At 34.0% G+C, this 25,156-nt stretch overlaps 3 protein-coding genes and 1 pseudogene across 4 annotated transcripts in view; 1 reads left to right on the forward strand and 3 right to left on the reverse strand.

Moving 5' to 3' along the window:
• Positions 1-6,490, reverse strand: part of LOC140046903 (ligand-dependent nuclear receptor corepressor-like protein) — a 33,265-nt gene extending 26,775 nt beyond the window's left edge. Inside the window, exon 1 of the mRNA XM_072091650.1 lies at positions 6,388-6,490. Coding sequence (XP_071947751.1) covers positions 6,388-6,490 — 103 coding nt within the window. The remainder of the gene's footprint in view (positions 1-6,387) is intronic.
• LOC140046904 (MORN repeat-containing protein 4-like) lies at positions 6,458-13,439 on the forward strand. Its single transcript, XM_072091651.1, has 5 exons — positions 6,458-6,722; positions 7,138-7,252; positions 11,190-11,304; positions 11,633-11,742; positions 12,321-13,439. The coding sequence occupies exons 2-5, from the start codon at positions 7,186-7,188 to the stop codon at positions 12,470-12,472; spliced, it is 444 nt and encodes a 147-aa protein (XP_071947752.1). The 5' UTR covers positions 6,458-6,722; positions 7,138-7,185; the 3' UTR covers positions 12,473-13,439.
• Positions 13,440-14,078: 639 nt separating this feature from the next.
• The window catches only part of LOC140046905 (huntingtin-like), a 39,448-nt gene continuing 28,370 nt past the window's right edge, over positions 14,079-25,156 (reverse strand). For both annotated transcript variants that reach the window (XM_072091653.1, XM_072091652.1), the window contains 16 exons: positions 24,766-24,921; positions 23,286-23,705; positions 22,704-22,884; positions 22,461-22,514; positions 21,910-22,310; positions 21,324-21,656; positions 20,737-20,973; positions 20,240-20,395; positions 19,898-20,085; positions 19,309-19,429; positions 18,862-19,007; positions 18,278-18,448; positions 17,822-17,984; positions 17,280-17,440; positions 16,893-16,983; positions 14,079-16,546 (listed from right to left, as the gene is read on the reverse strand). In XM_072091653.1, the coding sequence (XP_071947754.1) occupies positions 16,427-16,546; positions 16,893-16,983; positions 17,280-17,440; positions 17,822-17,984; positions 18,278-18,448; positions 18,862-19,007; positions 19,309-19,429; positions 19,898-20,085; positions 20,240-20,395; positions 20,737-20,973; positions 21,324-21,656; positions 21,910-22,310; positions 22,461-22,514; positions 22,704-22,884; positions 23,286-23,705; positions 24,766-24,921 (3,099 nt within the window). In that variant the 3' untranslated portion in view covers positions 14,079-16,426. The remainder of the gene's footprint in view (positions 16,547-16,892; positions 16,984-17,279; positions 17,441-17,821; positions 17,985-18,277; positions 18,449-18,861; positions 19,008-19,308; positions 19,430-19,897; positions 20,086-20,239; positions 20,396-20,736; positions 20,974-21,323; positions 21,657-21,909; positions 22,311-22,460; positions 22,515-22,703; positions 22,885-23,285; positions 23,706-24,765; positions 24,922-25,156) is intronic.
• LOC140048164 (5S ribosomal RNA) lies at positions 19,725-19,845 on the reverse strand (annotated as a pseudogene).

The following is a 25,156-nucleotide window of genomic DNA, read 5'->3' on the forward strand; positions in this document are numbered from 1 at the left end:
AATATTATTATTATATTATAAGAAATTAGCAACGCCAATCTTCTTAGCAAAAACAATTGATGTAATACCCAAGGTACTGTACTGTATAGTTAATACTGAACGAGGCTGGGTAATGTACTGTATGTGTATTATAGGTGAAAATTAATTATTTCATTAAGACTCTAGAGTAAAACTTTGCTATACGTACAATAATAAAATATGCTATAACTTCTGCGAAGAGAGTACATAAATCGTGGCTTGTAACAACTAGGTCACCCCTTCACTAATAATAATTTATCTTACATGATATTATCGCAAAATGTAATTTATCGTTAAACTGACCTCGTCCTAATAATGTTGATAGTAAGCAATACAATTAAATTTAATGCCGATTCAAACAATGTTGTGCAACAATGTATGTTATGTTGTGCTAACCTCTATAATAGATTCATATATTTATATTCGATACATTGTTATTGTACGAGGCAAACAAGCTGAATGTTGCTCGTTTTTTTAATGGTATGTTGTTTTAATAATGCTAACTTTAACTTCGCTATCATACAAAATGTTAATAATAGTATGTGTCAAATGTTAGCATTCTAGAGGCTCATACGCCCAGGAAAGGGGGGGGGGGGGGTTTAAGAATCCCCACCCAAAATTTCTTCTTTAGCCACAGTTTTTTTGAAAATGAATCTCCTCACCCCCATCTGCCCCCCCCCCCCCCCCAATCAACAACCCATCGTCCAGGCTTGCACAATGAAAAAGACATCTGTATACTGTAGGTTGAGAATTTTTTCTTTTTAATTGAAATTACACAAACCAATGGTGGTGTTTGTAGTCTATATGAGTGCCGTTTACCTGGATAAACCACCCTCCCGCTGTCCTCGTAGTCATGTAAGCAAAATGACGACAGTGGTATGCTGGAACGTCCCCACATGAGGGCATGGTTGAGAACTAGTCCATTATGGCACAAGGGTGTACTAAGAACTTTTTACTTTTCATACTGTATCTAAGCCGTACTGGAGAGCATGGGCTATTGTCGATTTATCCAAGTAAGCTACAGTAGGCAGGAAATAGACAAAGTTGATTAACTTTGATTGCTTAGCATTTGCAGTCACCATTCTTGAGATGATAAAACTACTGTAAACCGTCTACAATAATTTAAATGTTGTACATGTTCACGTGCAATGTCTTGCCTACCCTACAGTAAAGATTCTACAGTGATAGTGTATATATTCACTTTGTATATTTCAAAATAAAAGTTTATTGCATATTAGTGTAACAAGAGATTTAAAAATTCTACTAAACACAGTAAGCAATTCAAAAATGATGTAATCAAAGTTAATATGGTTCACTGGTTTTATATGGCATATTGATCTGCTAATGAACTGTACATCACACACAATTTACATTTATTATAAATAAAATTTTAAAAAATCCCCAAAAATCATTATTGATTTGTAGAGTAAAAGTTATGGTTCACTGGTTTTATATGGCATATTGATCTGCTAATGAACTGTACATCACAACAATTTATAAAATAAAATAAAAAAAATCCCCCAAAAACATCATTATTGATTTGTAGAGAAAAAACTAATCACATGACAAGGATAGAAAAAATCCCATTGGCCAATGATGATAAGCAGGGAGCAGAGAATAGAAGTCATCATCGATTCTAATATTCCATCACTCGATTAGTTGTCATCAATTGTAATCATGTACGCCACTAAACGCACTCCTCTAGCTATAACACCACATTTAAAAAATCAGGCACGCAACAGCATAGATAAAAAAATATCACAGTTATTGTCGGGAATCACTAAAAGGTTATGGAGATATAGGGCTGTGTATTACACATGATACTCATCATTGTACAAAAAGGTTTCATAATTGCAGACACAATTTCTAGAGAAGCTGTCATGACAATCTATATTTTAAATACTGTCAATCTGTATATTATTATTATCTTTATCTACAGTAATTTATGTGACTGTTTATCTAGTCAAAGCTAATGAATATTAAAAAGTTTCAGCAGGGATACATATACAGTGTCAACAAGCATAGGTGTAAAAATAAAATACTACTTTTTCTTTTAAATGGTGACATACACATTGTTTCTAAATGGGTAAAAGACTTTAAATGTGTGTGTCTCTGTCTATCTCTATCTAGTAGGTTTCAAAACCACAAATTGGGTTAAATAAATTATCCCTTTAACGATGTTCTGCAAACTACTGCGTGCGTCGCGGCTCAAATTTAGACTGCGGAACATTTTTAAGGGCCATGGATGATTAAATCGTTTTTTTTATCGTTGTAAACCTCTTTGTCTAAAAGCAATACATTACAATATAGCTTTACAACAAACAGTGTAAAGAAGATGAAGGGTGAAATTTAACTTAAAACTTGAGTACAACTACATACACATTCTGGTGTACTGGTCCATCTTAGCCTCTGTCTTCGTGGACAGATGAAGGAGCAGCTGTACGCTGCGAAGGGACCCTTTAGAGGAGAAGAAATTTATTGTATGTATGAGTTGTACACACCGCAATTCAGAGCCCCACACCTCCCCCACCCCAATAGGCTGTGTATTCCTCCATTTTAGAGCAAGTATAACAGCTTGTAATTTGAGTCCTTATGTACAATACAAGTTAGTCTTGGTTAACTTTAATGTGTGAACATATCAAACAATGACAATAAATTAAACAAACATAAGAGGATTATTGAACATTATTGTTATTCTTTTAAAGGATTAAATTTTTGCATGTCACTATAGATCATCATTTTGCATTTTCTCAAATATACAGTATTATTAACATAAGGGAATTTACAAATTTAAATTAAGACTTTTTTTGTTAAGAAATCAAATATTACACAGTAATGTATACTATACTATCCTAGAAGGTACAATAAAAACATCCATTACCATGACAACATGGCCTTAACGAAAACTCCTATTGTTAAATAACACAAAAGAAATTATATATTCACAAAATACAGTAACCTAGCCAAATTAAATACTAGTAGCAGATGTATTCAGCACCAGGTCACATTTTAACAAAAGACCTAATTAAATAAACCAATCTTAACCTGTTTATTTTTAGTATTTCCTCAAAATCATTACAAATATTTACCATAAATGTAAATAACGAGTACTACTGTAAGAGAAAATTAATTTACAAAACTTGATGTAGTCATACCATTTTGTAAACGAAACTATAAAAGATGGTAGATTTCCAACATTAATTTAACAAGTTATTGAAACGAGCAACTATATCACTGTTGTTAATCATGAAACTTGATGATACAGAATGATTGACTTCTACTGAACTTCAACAAATTCAATAATAATATGGAGCAACAAAATGAACAATTATCCTCTGAGCTAGGCCCAAACAAACCATTTCACACCAATATGCCAGCAGGCAAAGTAAGGGATAACCCCTGCTTGGTGATTCAGTTAATTGATTATGTCTACACTACACAGTATAATTGCAGACAAATAAACAAACCAATATGATATCTACAAACTATCATCAATAACATGAAACTAATAATAAAATCAACAACAAAAATAACATTTTATGCAAGAAAAAATACTAATTTAAGGATTCATTAGATTGAACGCATACATAATTTCTTTTGTGCTGAATGACAAAGGGTATCTCATTTGAGGGCATTTCGCCATGATGATAAGCTGAGTAGAGTATTTGGCTACCCTCCCCCTGCTGCAAGGTCTATAATTTTATGAGGTCAATCTATGTCTGTAAAAGGTGTAAAATTGAAAACACAACCAGGAAGTTACTATAAATTAATAATGAAAGACAATAATAGTTCCTTGTAAAAACATTTTTTCTACACATACTATAAATCATGACAATGTTAAACAATAGATCATTCTAAATAGAACTTGGGTATTTCATTTGTTTTTACCTTTATTTTTATTATATATAATTTTTCCATATTCAGTATTTTATGTTCAGGAGCCTATTAATAAATAAATTATTAACATTCAATAACATTACAATAAAAATAATAAAATAAAAATGCGTATATTTAATCAAGATGTTTACTAATAATGTCAGTATAACACAATCCATTTATTTTGTATTGTATTTTTAATCATTGTAATTATAATGGTAATTATGATTAAGTTAAAATACATCAGAATTTTAAAAAAAGGTATTAACATTTTTTATAAATTCTTGAATTTTAAAATTGAGAAACAGATTAATTTTAAAGCAGTTCCAACAGTATAGAAAAGTAACGTTGATATGCCACATAACATGCCATATGCCTCTTAATACCATGACTCACCACAGGGTTCAATTAGATATTTGGGGATGACCTCATCTAACCTATGACCTTTTTAAGAATTGTGGGTATTAGCAATTTTTTTAGATTTGTAATATTTTAGTGTTTCAAATTTGTATTGATTATGAATAAAACAAACAAAAAATGAATGAATAATATGAATAATTAATTACTAACTGTATACTGTAGTTTGGAAGCTATACATCTTAAAATAATTTGAGTAAAGAATTACGATATAGAATAATAATTAACTGATTTTATTCATTTTTTCACAAAGCGTTTGTTAATACTGGCAATTGTTCCTATTGCATGCATACTGTACTTGTAGGGTATCACAATGAGACTGGAATTATACATTTTTTATGATTAAAAAATGATGTTTTACCCCAAAAAAAGAGTAACATTAACAACAACATCATATTTAAATTGACATATCAAGTGTATAGTCGTACTGTAGACTACACAATTCAATCACCTTTATGTTGATTTGATGGGGTTTACTATGTTTTTTTTAGGTTTACACGGTTTAGCAATTATTTCTAACCAAAAAATGATGTTTTACCCCAAAAATAAGTACTTAAATTTACATTTTTTTTTAAATTGACATATTAAGTGTGTAGTAGAATACACAATTCAGTAACTTTTATGCTGATTCGATGGGGTTTGCTATGTTTTTTTATAGGTTCGCCGTGTTTAGCAATATCCTATACTGTACTGTGAAATTTCAATCAGAAGTACATACATACACACAAACGAAACATTCAACCTTGCTACGTCGTGTACCCAAAGGCTACGGTGTTTACTGTTAGTGAACTTAGCACATTAGTTGTAAATAATACATTTATTTCTCATGTTCTACTGTAAGTCACATTTTTTACTCTATTATATTGTAAACCAAATGTTGGAGTGCTAATCATTATGTCATGGGCGATAAATATCATATATTGATAAAAAATCAAATTGGATTATGGGAATATGTGTGAGGTACCGTAAATCTCTAATCTCTAATTGAAACCCTGGGTTATTATTCTTTGATTGTTTTTTAGGGTGGGTTACTATTAGAATGGGGTTACTATTACGAGTAGTGGGTTACTATTACTAATCTAAAATTTACTCCCAACTTTTCCGGTCAGCAACTCATAGCAAAATAATAAAACAGTAGGAATAAACAAATTGGGTTGAACTGTAACTTTATTTTATAAATTCAAAAACACTCAATCCTCCCCCACTCCCGAGATCCACATGCATTACAGTATCTCCTTATTTTCCAAATATGGCTATTAGAGAAGTGTGTTATTATTATTAGATTAGATAGATTGACTCATAAGATTTATGTGAAAAGTTTAGCACTGTGAAACAAAGCCATAGAAATGTCTTTGGTTGAACAGCATTGAGGGAATAGTGTGTTGGTGGACGGTCAAGAAGGTTAGAGGGCCTACAGTACAATAGTTTTTTAGTATTTCTAACGGGGTAATTTTTGTTTATTAATGATAGTCTCATTGGAAAATATATTAAAATCAATTAATTGTATTATCAGAATATTTTAAAATGAATTTCAGTTGATACCCAAAATTTAATTTAGGCCTACCTACGGTCAGTTGGTTAATAATCAGAATTTCCCTGACATTTTTCTTCATTAAAATTCCTCAAAAGTGCATACAAATTGAAAAAAAAAGAATAAAAAACTACTTTTTACACATTCGCTCCACTATAGTATACAGCAGGATTGTCTGAGCCTATTTACTATTTATTAATTAATATCTTCTGGCCTAGTATTTATTTTATTAAACTCTAAAATGTACATTTAATTAAACTAGGCATAGATGTTATTTATAATTGAATTGAAACAAATTTTTAAAATATTCTAGAAAAGTTATAAAATAAATATTTAATATACAATGTAAAGTAATGGTATTGGCAGTAGAGGGAGTCTAATCAATAAAAAGAACAGCCGAAGGACACTCGCAGACAAAAACAGTGCTCGCTAGACGGACACTGGCTGGACCCACCAAATTTACCCATATTGTTATTGACGGATTGCTCCTAAAATATTAGCGCAAATTGTATCTAAATACCACAAAATATATCTTTAATACTTACCTATTGAACTGATAAATTGTTTTCTTGACTTTTCAAGTTCTTTCCGAAGCTGTTTTCTTTCTTGGAGACAGCGGTAGTTACCACACGAGACGGAAGCTGCCATTTTTCGTGTGGTCGTTTCTCTATGTACGCCTATTACGTCATCATCAAATGTGACCACCCTCCTTTGGGTCATGTTTACATCGCGAGTCAAATTTTGTTGTTACCAAAATTAGACCCGGAAGTGGTTGAGTCAGCGGTAGGTTTTTGGTGATAGTTCAATCGATAAACGCCCAAAATTGTCACCTGTGTATCATAAATAGAAGCAGATTTACACCACGATTGAAGTATAGCGGGTAAGTCATTGATTATTCGTTAAAAATTGACATTTTACGTGATCCATCAACCCTCATTCTTTCTTTAAAAACGAATCGGCTAAGCATAGCCCTGACTAGCCTGGCTAGCTAGGCTCAAGTACTGTGATGATTGTGTATTGATTCTGCTACACGTACGCACTTAATTGGGCGATACTAGACTAGTAGGACCCTGGTAGAGGTACTCGCTAGGCCTAAATATTTTTTGTGAGGTAGGATTTAATTTTAAAAGTTCTTATGCTTTTACTAGACTATATTTATATTGATTATTTACTCTAGAGCTCAAGAATGATTTAAAAAGTACAAAAATTATTTATAAAAATAACTGTTCTGGCCTATAAAATAATAATATATCACATCAACAATCAATCAATATTATTCTAAATTATTATTACAGGTATAATAATATTGAACTAGCCTAGATCTTTCACATAATTTTTATAATATGGCATCACAACAAGGAACGTACACCTACCCAGATGGCGAAGAGTATCGAGGAGAATGGCTTGAAGGTATATATATTATATTAATGAATGTATTAACATTAATCCATTTTTTAATGCAATGTACGAAAATAATTTTTTCCTATTGTGTTGTTGATCATACAGTAAATTTATTTAATGATAAATGCAAGATGAGAAAGAGCTTTATAACATTAGTATCATAGCACAATTACACATACAATTCATCTCCCCCTTCGTGTCACGCTGCCACCAAACAGTGCTTATTCAGTCTGTCCACAAGCACAGAGGTAGCAGTACACCAGGGTAACCAACCCCTATCCTTCCAAAAGATGCACTGCGTTCACACAAGCCATATGAGTACACCGGACCAGTGATTACAAACTTGAGCGATACCTACCACGTAAATTGGTACAGTAATTAAATACATGTCTTACCTTTATATTTTGTTGCCTTTTTGTTGCTCATTACATTTCGTTATCTATTAGATCACAATAGGTAAAAGAAATCTTTGTAGAATAAAACACAAGTTGATCTCGTTACAGATTATAACCAATTGAAAAGCTTTATAACTTGTCGTGGGTCTCTAGAGACATCATCCCAATTTCCTCTTATCAAAAGGATTATACTTTACAATGTAACTAAAAAATAATGGACAAGAAATACAGTGATACCAACTTACCATGTGAAAATAGCAAATAATTATGCAATAAATTATTCCAATTCCCTATGGTTTTTAGATCTAATTTAAGGTCACAAACTACATTTAAAGCCCCATTCCCTACGTTTTTTAGATATAATTTAAGATCACAAACTATATTTAATGTAAAAATAATACTATATGGTCCTATTGCGATAACTTTTTTCGTCTTTAAACGGTTAAAAATGTGAAAAATAAGTCGATTCTAATAATTATAGCGGCCCGCTATAAATCCCAAAATGCATTGCGCGCGGATTGATATTTTTGTTTTTCACCTGTAATTCGCCCACTTTTCGATCGATCGTGAGGCCAAAACAAATGAAAGACTCCTAACTTTTCAGCGAAAATACCGGGTTTTCCCCAATTTGTATCAACGGAGTCTGGCAAAAATAGAAAGACAATTAATGCAGCAACTATACAACGTCAGGCTAGGTATATAGCTCGCGTACGATGTTTGTACGTTACCGATGTTTACCAGCTAGGCCTACAAAACTAAGCCTAGCTAGGCTAGGCCTAAGACCGTCCACGAGAGGTCGATCGCCGCGAGCTACTTAGGTAGTGCATTGTTTCTCACTTTTTATCATAATTTACCATAAAACGTACATTTAAGACAAGAAATGACATGGTTTAATGTTTTTAAAGTGATATATATGTATTATTTTCCAAAAAACGTCCAAAATTGCAGGGAAGGGGTCTTTAATGTAAAAATAAATACTATTTGGTCCTATTGTGATAATTTTTTTTGTCTTTAAATGGTTCAAAATGTGAAAAAAAAAAGTTGATTTTATAAATCCCTACATGCATTGCGCGCGGATTAATATTTTAGTTTTTATTCTGTGATTCACCAACTTTTCAATCGATCGTGAAGGCTAAAACAAATGAAAGAATCGTAACTTTTCAGTGAAAATACCGGGTTTCTCCAATTTCTTACATTCTGCTTTTTACCAGCCTACAAAATTAAGCATATCTAGGCTAGGCCTAAGACTGTCCACAAGATTACATTTTACCGCTAGCTACTTAGGTAGTGCATTGTTTCTTTCTTTTTATCATAATTTACCAAAAAACGTACATTTAACACTAGGAATGACCTGGTTTAATGTTTTTGAAGTAATATTGCATTATTTTTACAAAAAGTTAAACATTTTAGACCTATGTGCCTGGAAATTACACCCTAAAGTTTTTTTCACATTGCGTGTAATGCAGACAAATCGTGTAAAATGAGTGTAGTGTTTAAGAATAGAACTATTTACACCAACTCATTCTGTATATGACATGGGAGTTTTATCTGAAAACCGGTAACCACATACAGTACTTCAGTTACAGTAAAATATAGGATAATATTTTTAGGGTGTGTGTGGTGCAATAGCACTTCTCTTTGACAATAATAGTGTATGGACTGTCACAACTATCTTTGAAAAAATATTCCGAAATTAGAAATTATTCCGGATCAGATCACCCTAATCAAAAACAATGTAAACTAATTTAGACATATTTTATTAGTTAATTATTTGTGAAATGTAGTTGCAACAGGTGATGTTCTTTTTCAATCCTGTTTCAAGGTTTTGTTATTGTTTCTAATGTTTTTGCTAAAGCCTCTTTTATCGTAACTGCTGGTGACTCAGCATCATTATCTACTGTGGTCATTTTGAATATTGCATTTGTTGAATCAATCGGAATCGGACTAGTCAAATAGATTCTACCAATTCACAGGAAAATGTATTAGCCGTCCTCTTAGTGGATGTTATACTACTTTTAAACTACCGAGCTAAAGCAAAATTCTTTTTACATCCGATTCGATAATTGCACATGAAGAGACGCCCTTTTCATTAATACACCTACTAAGCCTTGTCTACACTATCAAACTTTATGTGGCAAAACATTTGATGTGCCCATATACTGTACTGTATGGACATGATGATATCACTTGTATCTATTTGGGAAAATCACTATCACATTTGGGCACATCACACTTTTTTCGTCAAACTAGTTTGATAGTGTTGACAGAGCTTAACAGTAATGCCAATGAAAACACTATTTCAATGCAAACCAACATTTATTTAGAACAAAATCAACATAGTATGTACATTTAAAAACAAATAAACATTTTTGAGGGACGACATAGAGACTCGTAACAAGTCCGCCACTGTCGCCCATCCTCATAAACACATTTTTTTTAGTAACTTTTTATCATTATATTATTATATGGAGGATAGCAACCAAACAGGAAAACATTTGCAGGACTGTTTACATTACAAACATGGGCAAATCCTCGTACTTGTGTTGACTACAAACCCAGGTATATCCCAGTTTACAAGTCGGCCATTTTGTTACATTATCTAAACAGGGATTGAGAAAATTCTCTTCTTTTTAATTAGCACAGTGATGTGTGATATGCTTACTTTAATCTGAGTCAATGTTCAGGAAACCTTTGCCACCTTAGTAAACGTTCTTAATTTACACAGGAAATTAAAAATCTCCTTTTTAACTTTAACCAACTAAATAAAAAAGCCTCAAAATTTTTTGGGGAAAAACGTTGCCTTTAAGAATAAGTTGAGTTGTACAGGATAGTCTCCAATGCTCTTTGAATAAATACAGTAATCTCTCTCTTTTCAAAAATAACAAAATTGGTATTTATTTGTTCAGAACCCCGTTTCTGCCTGAACGAAGCTACTGTAAGCATTAACATTTAATGGCGATAGCCCAATCACAATATCAGGTAAAAGATCAGCTGTGGCAGCTACGTAAAAAAGAAACACATATTTTGTATGATGGGAAATTTGCGATCATAACTATTTCACAGCATGAATAAATAATAAAATAATACTATTTGTCTTAAACAGAGCTGTAAATGCTTCAAATTTTATTGACCATGATTATGTATAAAAACAAATTAGTAACAGCTATTCTTGCAAATTAAATGAAATTTTGATTTCACTATAATCAATCATTGCGATAAATTGACATCTGTAAGTGTAAGTTCAGTTACATAAATTGGAAATTGTAGCTAAAAACAACATGATGAGTTAACATATCTTATGGACAGGTGTTTGTACAATTACTAGTTAAATTAATTTGAAAATTATTTTTAAAATCCAGTCATTGTATGTACACATGATTCAGCAGGGAACGAATCATATCGATTACCAACTTCCGGCTAGATATCTATAAGACGTTTAATTCTATTGGTTTATTCTCACCTAAATGTCAACAGTCATTAATAATTGACCAATTAGCATCAAGTTTTGTAAAATGAGAAATTAATTGAATTATTACATTTTTTGGTTACAGGAAAACGTCATGGTATTGGTCAATTGAAATTACGAGATGGGTCATCATATACTGGACGCTTTGAACACGGTCTAAGCAATGGAACTGGGGTTATGGTTTTCAGTGATGGGTCAAGGTAAAGCTTGTGTGCAATGCAAGAACGTGAGCGCAATGCAAGTAATTTGACCAATCACAAGCAATGGATTATCTACTGTTGCTAGTGACTGATCAACTTGCTTGCATTGCGCTGGGAACCAAGCATAAATGGATGCAATTCCTTGATGTAACAAGATTGGATAATTTTCTTTCTCTAAATGCCAATTTGATACGGTTTCCGCTCAACCTCCGCTCCGCGTTTTGTGTAAATGGTCATAATAAATAACATGTTTCCGCTCACCTTTGCCGTTACCGCTCGTCTGTATAATTACGCCTTAATGCATCATAATTTTCATTTCTTTTTGTAGATATGAGGGTGAATTTGTTCAAGGTAAATTCCATGGTACAGGAATGTTCACCAGATCCGATGGCATGTTGTTTGAAGGAGAGTTTGTACAGGGTTGCGTACAAGGAGCAGGTATTACACATTTTATACAATCAATCAAAAAAGCCATCATGGTGCCCAATTGGGTTGCACCCCACCTATTACACACTGAACTACACCTGTGTTGCCCAGCCATGTTCTATAAAAAATAGTCGGTATGCAAATATTTAAGACTTCTACCAAGAATTTATTTATTTTATTGCCAATAATGATAGTTATATCTGATTAATATGGTTCTTCATAATATTTTATTTTATTATTTCTCTATGCTAAATAATAAAACAGGGCAGCCACATCACCTCAGTGCGCTTTTCTCTAGTTGGTATAGTGATATCTCTAATAAATAAATAAATAGTAGTTGAATATTAACTACAGGTTATGGATTCAAGACCGTTTGATACCCATGATTTAAGAAAGTCTCTAGCTTGTAATGGTTTTAAATTTGTATAGCGCAAAATACAAATAGTCTGCGTTGTATAACACAAGTGGAAAAAGAAAGTACTGTACTTTGATCCAAAACCCAAATCCCTGTGAAAAAATCTCTACGCAGTGGAACAGTTGTTAGAATTTGACAAACACAGTCCACTAGTAACTTGTCTCATTTTTTATAGGTTTGTTAACATTTGCCGATGGTACGAATGGTCAGCCTCGCAATGAGGGCGTTTGGGATGGAAGTCGAATGGCAGAAAGACAGAAGTGTAACCAAGTGGTTGCTAAGGCTAGACAAAGTGCAGCTTCTGCTAGGGCGATACATGTTTCGTAATTTTATACACCATATATTTTATATACTTATTAACATTCCGCATATTCTTCACTGTAAGTCTTGCATCACATTTCTACCCATAAGCATTCAGTCCCTGTCGTTGTGGAAGATGAACGGGCACCGTTTGGTGGCAGCACTCGACATGAAGAGACCCTTAAGGGGGGTAGAAAGTTGTGTCGCCCCCACACCTGTGCACAATTCAGCTAAGTAGGCTGCAAGTCGCAAGTTATTCTCCCCATTTAAAATAATCAAGAGAGAGTGCAACCAAAAAAACTTATATATTTGAAAAATGTAATAGCAGATAATACATTATAATAAGTAGTAATCAATATGCTCATTTTTTAGAAGTAGTATTTATAAATTTGGCAAAAGGATATATTTGCAATAATTTAATAATTTAAAATTAACATATTTTTGTAAACCATATTTATAGAGATTATTATGAATATTTACCCCTTGTTATGACATGTAAAAGAAAAGTGGGGCTGAGGTGATCAGTATTTTTAATAGTACATATTTCCTACTGCCAAATTGTGACCCAACCAATGTATCACAGTCTAACTTCGTTTTTATTTTACCCTGACATTTTTCAATTATATGGTATTTCATTTGATAGTTTTATTAACATTGCATTTCTGGGCAAGTAGATGTTCATATTCTTCCAATTTAAGTTATTATGGCCCTGGCATTTCCTTCATGATTGACAGTGTATATCAATTTGATTTTTAGTTACCAACATTTTAATGATTTAGATTCAGGGTTGCTGATTTTTTTTTATTCATTTGTATAGTCTTTCAAAATGTAACTTTATATATGATATTGTTTGCTGTAGTATCAAAATAAACACCTTGAAACTAAGAAAGACGATTTGTGTATTTAGAATTAAAATGTTAAAGCAACATATCCAGTCTAGTATTACAATTGTTCTCTACCTATGATATGTATTTATGTTTTATGGACAACGTCTGTTGCGAACAACAATGTCAATTAGTTTTTAACTTTTATATTCATCTGAGTGATGGATGAAACTAAGCCAGGACTATTTAAAACACACTGGTTGGTCCTATTACTGATCAAGGGCTTCTCTCTCCAGAGGAAAGGCATGAGCCAATATGTCTGAGGCAGATACTAGATGCAGGCCTGCCATAAGAGTCAACAGTGGTGAATTCAAATGCCTAATGGGACCCCAGATCCATATACAGCACCCAATATTCCCAGATGGTCTAACCAGACTAAACGTTGCTTAACTTTGGTGATCAAACAAGAACCTGTGCTTCAACATGGTAAAGTACTGTCAAGTTTTTAGTACACCATAAAGAAAAAAAAAAAATTTTTTGTCAGCAGTAAAGCAGAACAAGCATTGTGAAGTCAGTTCTTGTTTGTAATGTCATATAGTAGAAAATTTACTGATTTTCAGTCACTTATAAACGCTAACCAGCTATTTCTTTTCCTGTGTAAAATTGATTGTTCTAAGGAAAATGCCTTAATTTTACATACATGTAAAATCAATTTTGGAAACCTGGAGCTACCCTTTAATCCCAACAGGAAAGAGTGACCAAGTTTGGACATGTGATTAAAACATGATTCAATCAATGAATCCAACAATGACTGGACATTTCAAAGAAAATGTGTGTATGATACCTCCAGAAATGGAGAGATACATTAATATTACAACAAAACACAAACAAAAAGCAATACTTTGAATGCGTAAGATTAAGGTTAATTGACTGATTATCATTTATAGAGTATTAACGATTTTAGGTCATACAAAAATGTATTTTAATAAATTTAAAATTGCAGAACATTACATTAAAAAATGATTAATCGTGTCAGTCGAAACTTTGCGATAGTTTACATTAAAACTTGGTTCCCACTGGATCACAACGCAAGGATATAAGCGCAACACAAGTCATTTGACCAATCAAAAGCGATGGATTATTAAAAATTATCGCTTGTCATAAGTCAACTAGCTGGCTTCATCAGACCTATGTATCAGTATACGGGTTTTAATTTCCAGAAACTTCTTGGATATTTACAAAGTGAAAACTGAAAAAAATATTCCTTGCTTCAAATTTATTTTAAATACCAATATATTATAACATAATTACGAACAAATTATAATTTTTGATTTTACAACAATCTACGGCCTATTAGTTCATCATATGGAGATTGAGTAGGCCTCCCCCCACCCCCTAACTGGTTTGATAATTGCGAATTTGTACCTTTCTTCGTCGCAAACAAAAAATCGACGATGACTTGAAAATGGTTACTGACGTCCCTAATAACTCGTAATGAAATATAAGATTGAGATTACTGGGGGAACTAATCATCAAAATATCAACATGTTTAAAATGCATTAAATGTACTAATAAAATACAGTAAAACTACTCATTTGGGACAGCCATATTCAGGGGAAACCCCTATACGTATATTCTGGTGACACTTTCTGTAAACATTGGGTAATATGTTAGAACACTACAATCAGGAGACACACCTTTACCTTAAAGGGTCTTTCACACCTGTTCCGGTCCAGTGACGGCAAATCAAATGCTTCGCTATCACGCAGCTATGCACATATTGATTGGCGCATAGCCACGTGGAGTGTCGTGAAAACGAACCATTGACATTTGATTTGATTTGCCGGCGCCAAACCTGAACCATGCCAGAACAGGTGTAAAAGACCCTTAATTAATAGATGTACAGTACTATGGAGGAATTCCTGCATGGTATACTGTATTTAATTACAAAATTATGTATATAAATGGTAGTTTTTATGTTATAGAATAGAAATACGCAGAAATATTTATATATTCTGTTTGTCACTCTACAAAACATGGTATTAAATACAATTCTATCTAAAGCTCTGTCTACACTATCAAACTAGTTTGACAAAAAAATGATGATGTGCCCAAATATGGTAGTGATATGCCCATATATAGTAGTGATATGACATCATCATGTCCATATATGGGCACAGCACATTTATTTTGTCACATAAGGTTTGATAGTGTAGGCAGAGCTTTAAGTTTCATCGGTGAATCCAGGAATAGGAAATAAAAGACTATCCTTCGACTTGAAGCACCATGGAAAACCAATCCTGGATCCGCCACTAAGTTTTAACTAATTAAAATAATAAATGAACTGTGACAGGTCTTTAAAGATTGCACCACTTAAAATATCAATCTAAAGCCCTGTTGTCTACACTATCAAAAAAGTGTGATGTGCCCAAATGTGGTAGGGATATGCTTACATATGGTAGTGATACGACATCATTTCCATTATATGGACACACATATTTTGCCACATAAGGTTTGATACAGTAGTGTAGACAGAGCTTAACTTAAAATATTTATTCATTAGGTATTTTAATGTAAAATTAGTATTGAATGATTAAAATACTAAATATATTTATATTTATCAATAAATGTGAGATTTAAATAAAAGTAACAAAGACATTAAATGTCATAAGTACTGACAATCCAATTTTTATTTTTGATATATACATTGTGGATATATTATATATAATCATATACACATTACTATAAATTAAACTTTCACCAAGAGCTAATAATATTAATAAAATATTTTACTGAATTGATTGTCAATAGTAGAAAAAAAAAATTATTTTTACTCAATATTTTTATATTCTAATAATAAATTCCCCAAAAACTGGATTGAACTTCGAATGTACAATAAAACAGAATCCTTATGTGGGTTTAATATTCCTAGGACTTGAAATAAAACCATTTAATTGATATTCCTGATAAATAGAAATACTAAAATACTTTAGGTAGCCAGCCTTTCTGATGCAGGCTAGTAGATCAGCATATGGAGTATTCTATGTGCTACAGGTTGGATTCCTTTTAAGATTGTTATCCCGTATTGAATGAGTCCTTTCTGATGCAGGCTAGTAGATCAGCATATGTGCTACAGGTTGGATTCCTTTTAAGATTGTTATCCAGTATTGAATGAGTCCTTTCTGATGCAGGCTAGTAGATCAGCATATGGAGTATTCTTATGTGCTACAGGCTGGAATGTACTAACAAAAGCTCGTCTGCTTGATTCATCGTGAATCTGAAAAATAGCAATCAATTAACTGTATGAATAAAAACTAATTCACAATTAATATATATATATATTAAAAAATGTTACTACCTCTATCACCAGGCCTATTCCGATTCCTATGCTCTATTAGTATTACAACTGTTATTTTTTATTTTATTTAACCAATCTTGGACTGTATGAAGATTTAGGGTGTTGTAAATGTTAATTTGCGCTGTAAGAGGATGAGCTTTAAGAATGATGCAAAAGGCTTTATTTACAGTTGTACATAGATTTAATTTCATTAACCCGAATAATCATGTTGATCTGAGACACAAGGCCGTTTAAATGTCATAAGTAGGTGGTTTAATTAACCTACCTGATTCTGCAGAAAGTCCTTGGCAACAATACAAAAATTCTCCCTATCTCTGAGTTCAAGCTTTCCCATACGACTCACAACATACGGCATACTGCAAACACTCAGTTAAGGAAACATGTTGAAAGAGGTTATGACAGAATTGAATACAAGAGAATAAAAGAGAGATATACAGAAAGAAGTTTAATTACTCATATAAGAAGAAAACAACAGAGAGATCATTAGCAGAGTACATAACCTGAAGAAACACAAAAACACAAAACTATCACAAAAATGTGTAGTGCCTATATATGGACATGATGATGTCATATCACTACCATATTTGAGCATATGACTACCATATTTGATAGTGTAGACAGAGCTTTAAGCTTTTAGATAATATAAGGATACAAGGCTCTTATCCACTGATTGATTGAAGCACTTATCAAAAAGCATGTTAGACTCCATACAGCCATTGCTATTGGTGTGCGTTGGGTAAAATTCGACAGGGACAGCAACACCCAATCTTGTACTAGTTGTGCTTGATCCCTTCTATGTAGATTCTCAAACACCTGCAATATATGCAAATTTGATAATTAAAAACGATAATAACGCTTGTCTTTCATATTCTCTATTTTATAATTGTAAAGTCATCATAAAATCATCAGTGGTGTTGGTAGTCTATGAGTGATGGTATGTCTATCTCATGAAATAGACTGTATAACATTCAATTTCTAGGAGTCATATCAGTTGTGATAACTGTATTCAAAGCTGAGTAGAGTGGCATGAAAACAATAGAGATTTTTCTTTAGGGACGGTATATGAAAGTACTCATTACTGGGCATATACTGTACAAAGTTCAATCTTTTGTATGAACTACTGTCTCCTTTCGTTTACCGCGAGCAGCGAAAGCTCTTCCAGCTCTAAACATAGCTTTAATGAAACATGACTACCTTAAATACTACCATGGCGATGATCTGCGGATGAGGCTGCTGATTGGATAAGAATTCGCCTATCACTTTGTTCATTACATCTTGCGGAGGAAAGAAGTCGTGTAGGAATGCTGGAATAACCTTCGCTATAATCCGTGCCTCACATGGATAGCCTTTCCTAATTCTGTTGGGAAAAACAATTTCAAAACTAACAATAAAGTTCTAAATGTCAGAAAAAAAAAATCATTGCTTACATAGTTATAAATATCATATGTTATATATTATCATATACACCACAGGCACAGAACAAATTCTAAACTGCCCGGTGATATACAGAAAATGTGAACGGCACTAGTCGCTTAATTGTATGCATGCACATCATAGATCAAATTGATATGCCCTCATCTTTTCAGTATTTTTATTCAATAAATATATATATATATATATATATGAATAAAAAAAGTCATTTCACATTACCTGTCAAAAAGTACAGTAACCCTCTCCATAGCAACTAACAACCTTTCTGGATCCTGAAGTCCTAATTGGCCGGTTGATGCATCTGTTTGTTGGTGATCTTCTCCAGTGTACAAACAGGTCAACAATAATCCAAGTGCTGGGATTGCATAGTGAGGGGAGGGTACACACAACCTGTACAAATTTGAAAAAAAAAAAACATTTATGATTATGAAATGTGAATGGTAATTTTACTACTCTGAATACACTCCAGAGTTTAATCATTGTGTTTAATGTCAGGGCGTGTGTTGGACGTTGGATTACTGATTGTGAGGTTGTGGTTCGAATCCAACTCACGCCGCATTGCTTGTATCCTTAGGCAAGACACTTTACTTACATTTGCCTCTCTCCACCCAGTAGTAAAAATGGGTACCGATTAGATCAAGACACAACTTTGCGCTGATTACTAGCTGCATTATTATGGGATGTTTGATCCAAAATATGACATTGAGAGCTTGTTTATATGCACTATATTAGAATGAACTAATATTATTTTTATTATTAATTTGAAATAGGACAAACTCTCTCTACATATTCTTAGCACTTACCTTTCCATACTTAATTTTACCAAGATATCTGCAATGTGAGAGCTAGGTATTTGTGATATAAGCAACCTTTCAAGGCCCTTCATTATGCACTGGTACACAGCAGGAGATATGGTGTCCTCATTCATAGATGCAAGTGAAACACATGTCTGAGCAAAAAAAGAAATATGTGTTTATAAATATATATTTTCTTTTGTGCGGTATAAAATTACCTTAATTTTTTTAAGGCATGTAAATTTAAATTGGGAATTACTGACTAATAACTGGGCTGAATTGCGCACAGGTGTGAACGACACACACCACAACTTCTTACTCCCCTAAGGCTCGTGTCGAGTGCTGCCACCAAACGGTGCTCGTTCGCCTGTCCACAATGACGTGGGGCTGAATGAGAAGTGACTTGAACCTGTGAATATGTCATAATTATTCTTGAATGATATCTTATGAACATACCTGAATGACTTTTTTGATAAACTCTGAGCTTCCCAAATCCTCATTAAAATACTGGATGATATAGAAAGCTGTAGCAAGCATAACCAGTGTGTGGTGATCACTAATAATGGTTGTAGGATTACTGAGAAAAGAATCATAGTAAAATTTTAATTTTCCAACAGCAAAGACAACATACAGTATGCATCAGGCTATTACTTGTATTTGTATTTGTATTTTGTATTAATATTTGTCCTCAGTGAGGAAATTCGGATTAGGCCCTCCACGGACCCACGGCAGCCAGCAGTGCAGCGCCTACCAGATTAGGCAATGAGAGTAAAGCATCTTGCCTAAGGATGCAATTAGTATGGTACAGATAACCTCGAACCCATGCCTATCACATGCTAGTCCGATATTACCATTACAAAATCACTCTCCAGTATATACAGCACCCGTCACGATTTCTAGACGGTCTCCCATCCAGAACGCAACCGGGCCCAACGTTGCTTAACTTCGGTGATCTGACGAGAACCGGTGTTTCAACGCAGTATGGCCGTATGTGATGACGATATGTGATGTCATATTGGAAAAGTAAATCAAATTTTGAACTTACACTGAAAGAGTACACAAATGTTTTGTAAGGTACTCTTCAACAACTGGTACAAAAATGTCAATATCTTCAATAGCCTCCGACTCAAGCAGATACAACACACCATAGAGGGCGCCTATTCTGCTTGGTAAATGCGCACTTTTTAACGTCACTTCAATCAACTTGCATACCTTCTCAGAAATGTCTTTTTCCTAAACAATTATATGGTTCGATAATACAGATTCATTAGAAATTGGCAATTTATGATATATTTAAAATTTTTGAAAAAAAAAGATGAATATTAGTATAGTCAAGTATGGTTTGATTCGTCAAGGTCAAAGGTCAAAATGAATATACATTAGTTACCATTCCTAATATGGCAGCTGCTTTGCAAATTCCTGAGATGACATATTGTGTAACCAGTTCATCCTCTACTGGGTGGTTCTTATTCAACTCCAGTAAAGTATCAAACATCCATTCAAACTGAGCACGCTCAGTAAACACATCAGATATAGCTAAGACCTACAGAAAATTGATATCAAAGGATAAACATGTAATTGACCGACATTATAAGGGCGTGTGGAGCAGTGTGTTGGACGTTGATTACTGATCATGAGATCGTGAGTTCCAATCCAACTCTTGCCACATTGCTTGTACAAATGGGTACCGGGTTAGATCAAGACACAACTTTGTGCTGATTACTAGCTGCATTATGGGAGTATGTTTCCATATGTGTTTGATCCCAAAAAATGGCTGTGGTAAATGTTCAGCGCATTGAGAGCTTGCTTATATGCGCTATATAAGAATGAACTATTATTATAACACCACCAGCTACTGGAGGTCAACAATATTTATATACTCACTGATTTAACAGTTTCACAAAGCAACATGAGTGGCGTTCTTGGGTTAGCATTAGGTGATAGCCATTGGCCAAAAAGCTCTAGTAAGAACATCAAACAGGAATGTACATCCAAATTGCCCGGTAACTTCATTGGTGACCCAGATGTTCTGTTAGCTGGCTGTCCACTCTCAGAATGACCTTCATCATCTAAGAATTTAGGTTGAAGGTCATTCAGAGCCCAGAACCCATAGACAGATATCTGTGTTAAAAAATGGATGTTTAATGTTGAGATATCGTATACACTAAAACATACACGAAAGGGACGTTAAGACGTTGGTCCCGTGTGCAACATGGCCAATGTGAATGTTAAAGAAGCAGTACTCTCTTTGAAACGAGTATGGGAGAGTCTCCTGGTGTCCCCTGACCAATTTACCACCAGAAAGACACCACCAGAAACAAATCTAAAGCCTTGTCTACACTATCAAACTTTATGTGAGAAAAAAATGATGTGATGTGCCCATATATGGACATGATGACTTCATATCACTACCATATTTGGGCATATCACTACCACATTCGGGCACATCATCATTCTCCTTGTTAACTAACCTGACCCAATCCAAAGACACCTCTAGTTTCTTCTCTCTCAGGATTTTCATTGTAAAGGTCACTAGGGTCGTTGCTCCGTTCACCGCTTAGACCATCCTTTAAGCCTCCATCAATTGTCATCATCATCTTAACCTCCTGCTCGATAATGTTCCGAAGGATCAAGAGTTTTTTGCCACGTGATGTCGAAAAGAGTTTAAGCTCTGCATTGCGTGGAATGTGTCTGTGTGTACTGTTGGCTGGGTTTCCAGGTTGAGGGCGCCGTAAACTGTTTGTAAGTAATGCTGTAATGTTTTTAACAGCTAGACATGCACCTTGATTTCGCTCTATTTCCTCCTGTAAAAAAATATTTATTGTTATGAAGGCCACTTGGTTACTTTCTTTGTTTTTCAATTGCCAGCAATGGCAGTACAAACTAAACTAAATATTGGTTCATCCCTAAACTTGGAAAGAAAATGTTAAAATGTCTACAGTATACAAATAAGGAATATTTATGTGTTAAATAGGGGAGAATATTTCATTCAGAGTTGGAATATTGATATAATAATTATTGATAAATTATATAGTGAATGGAAAGTGCTGTACTTACTTCAGTAGCAATATCCTCTACCATATCTGGACGACTAAGAACCCCTAAAAGTCCAGCCCATGTCTCTTCAAACTCTTGCCGTGTAGTCCACCCAATTGAGTTCACACGGAAGATGAATTCTCGTAGGACATCCTTCTCGTGCAAGAACTCAGCTGGCAATGCAGGTAGCTTGGTAATACCTTTTTGTAGTTGATCTGGATTCCATCCCATTCTCCATACCAAAGGAGGTGTTTGAGCAAAGCTGATTACCAAGGGACATCTGGCTAGGCCTATGACTACATTCTTGAGAGGCTCCCTGAGGAATTGAGGTATGCTGCAGAAGCCATCCCCATCAACATTTACCTGTAGTTCACCAACTAGGTAGGCTATCATATTGCACATGCTTATAGTTGTTTTAAAATCTTTGAAGAAAAAAACAAAACAAAAAAAATATTCTTCATGTAGCTCTAGGCTTTCTCATAAAGATGCATACTTGCTTATTAAGGGTGATAGTATTGTTGTCTTTAATGCTCTAGTGTCTGAATGAATATTTAAAAAAAAAACAAGCATACCTTCTGTGACCTCTGGTATCATTACTTCAGCAATGTCAAGTTGCTTTTCTTTGGCTGTAAACGAAAATAAATATTATAAATTCTAATTTGTTAATGATTATCCAAGAAATCATCTTTAAATTTTTTAAATTCACTCTCGTTATTTGGAGTCAGTTTTATACTAATAGTCTTGAAATATAATGTAAATTCATTAACAAAGAGAAAATAAACAAACTTGTTTAAAAGAAAACCAAGTATTCATACCTAGATTAAAAATCCTATAGACACACTCTACAGACGAGTGGACAAATGAGAAGTTATCATCCAGACTAAACTCAGCAAATAACGTCACAGTCTGGAGGGTCAAGGCTAACGATTCTAATGCACACTGGATTAATTGTGAGGGCGGCAGAGAATTACAAATCAGAACCCTATAACATACAACCTGCAATAGAAAAGAAAAAATAAAAGTGAACCTAAATTCTTTTATATGTATATATGATATCTACAGTTAATGATTACGACTTTTTAGTATAGTCCTAGGCGGCCTGGGATTAGGGATTATATTCAGATTGCAATAGCAGTTGATTTGACTAAAAACTTGCGTCTCAAATTAGAGGGGATTAAACTTGACCATATACGGTAGTTAGATTACTGTATTCCATTTTGTTTTGTTTGTTTTTTTATATATTTAGGCAAATTGCCAAGGATAACCATAAGCGAATTCATTTATTATCTTTGGAACCCTTGGATTGGTAGCCAAGCATCATACTGTACATTACTGTATATTGTATATTATTCTGTATATATACAATTATATATTACAAATAAATTGATCCAACAAACCTCCAGAGATGTAACAACAAATCTACAAATATCCTTTGTTGCCTCTTGTGGTACTTGCAAATTAAGTTCCTTAAACGAGGCTAGAGATTGCACCAGAGCTGCAGACAGGTTACATAAGCGCCCTAACCAGCTTGAATCACGATATACAAATTCCATTTTAGCCTGGTAGTCTGTTTCAGCCCCTGACTGAGGCTGCCAGGTGATCTTTTGGTGTGGGCAGGGAAGTAGGTCTACCAGGTTGTGAATTTGTATACTTAGTGTGGCCTGGGCAGCTTGCAGAATGCAGTGAGGCTCAATATTTACGTTGCCATTGGAGTCATGAGGAGTGGTCTTTTGCGTCAAAATTCTTTCTGTTATTTGATTTTGTGTTCGCGCCAAACCAAGAGAAATACAAGCTGGTAATATTGAGACATCAAAATCCTGTGAATTGGTCAAGTGAAAAAATAAGTAAAACATACACATATGTAAAAACGTAACATTATATTTCATTTTTATTTCTTACTCATCCAACAGTGAGCACAAACTCACCAATTACAGGATGGATAATTTATTTTTTAGTTTATAGTTTAAAGTGCTAATATAAAGGTAAAGTCGAAACCTAAGCTAATGCTAACGGCCGTGGTGCCCATCTCCATTTCCTTAGCGTTTGGGCCAGACTCCACTAAGTGTGTATGTTTGTGGGGGGTACGCCACTCCTCCCGCACAAACGAGTCTGATTTACCTTCCCAGTACTTTTCACATACCGGTACCCAATTCTATCACCTGGGTGGGGAGGAACAATGTGGATAAAGAATCTTGCTCAAGGACTCAACACTGCAGTGACCGAGCCGGGGCTTGAACCGACAACCTCTTGATTGCAAGTCCAATGCTCTAACCACTGCGCCACAGTGCTAAACTAAGTCTCATTTGAGGCTTAGGGAGTGGAGTTGAAAGAGCTGTGAGTTACAACCCTGGCACTAGGTCATGATAGAACCCTGGACCTTGGGATTGGAAGGCAAGCATGTTAACCACCAACTTCACTAAAAATTATTTTTTGGTTTAATTATATATATTCATTATTAATTCTCATCATGTTATGGAATGGATTATGCACTTGTCAATTGTATGACCCACTATACGATACCCGGGAGAGGTGCGTCACGGATGCATCATTTACAAATAACTATTGATGCAGGAGTACGTCAAAAAATCTAAATGGTACGTCACATCAATGTCTGTCACTTAACCACCCACCATATCCTGAACAACATGGTCACAATGCATCATTGTTCTTTAAAATGGGTGCGTTGTTGTCACCTAAAGGTAAGTGACTTTTTTGACGCAGAATTGTGTCATGCATGGTATTCATAAGGTATGATTCACATCGGACAAATGATGCACCTCTCCTGTATAATGGATCAAACAATTAACAAGTGTATTAAGATTTAAGAGAAAAAGCAATAAAATGAATAATACGGTCCCCGCTTTATATCTGACTTACCTCTGCCATCATAATTTCCAAGATATCTTGCTGTTGCAGATTAGCAAGTAGATGGGCAATGACATGAGCTGAAGGTGCAGAAAATGTTGAAGGAACAGATGATGCAGAAGACACTGTACTGCTAGTATACTCACATACCAGAGACAAAAACCACTCCTAAGATCAATAAACAACGTAAATATGTCATAAACTTCAATCTACAACCGACGGACATCATGACCAGTTGATAAAGATCTCTGATAGAGATCAAAATGTTCCGAGTACTGTAAGTACTACAATTTTTTATATTTTATCCAAGAAAGAAATGTTGACATCCATTTATCATGTCTGTTAAGGACAAGACAAGAAAACAAGGTATAACAAAAACTATTATGTGAAAGATAGCAGAACT

Source organism: Antedon mediterranea, chromosome 4 (assembly GCF_964355755.1).
Source record: "Antedon mediterranea chromosome 4, ecAntMedi1.1, whole genome shotgun sequence".
In the NCBI taxonomy this organism is placed as follows: domain Eukaryota; kingdom Metazoa; phylum Echinodermata; class Crinoidea; order Comatulida; family Antedonidae; genus Antedon; species Antedon mediterranea.

What these genes read in the sequence shown, in the direction of transcription:
- LOC140046904 (XM_072091651.1), top strand. Translation starts at nt 7,186, where the DNA reads ATGGCATCACAACAAGGAACGTACACCTACCCAGATGGCGAAGAGTAT. An exon ending in GTTTTCAGTGATGGGTCAAG is followed by an intron (nt 11,305 to 11,632) that starts GTAAAGCTTGTG and finishes TTCTTTTTGTAG; the next exon opens with ATATGAGGGTGAATTTGTTC. An exon ending in GGGTTGCGTACAAGGAGCAG is followed by an intron (nt 11,743 to 12,320) that starts GTATTACACATT and finishes CATTTTTTATAG; the next exon opens with GTTTGTTAACATTTGCCGAT.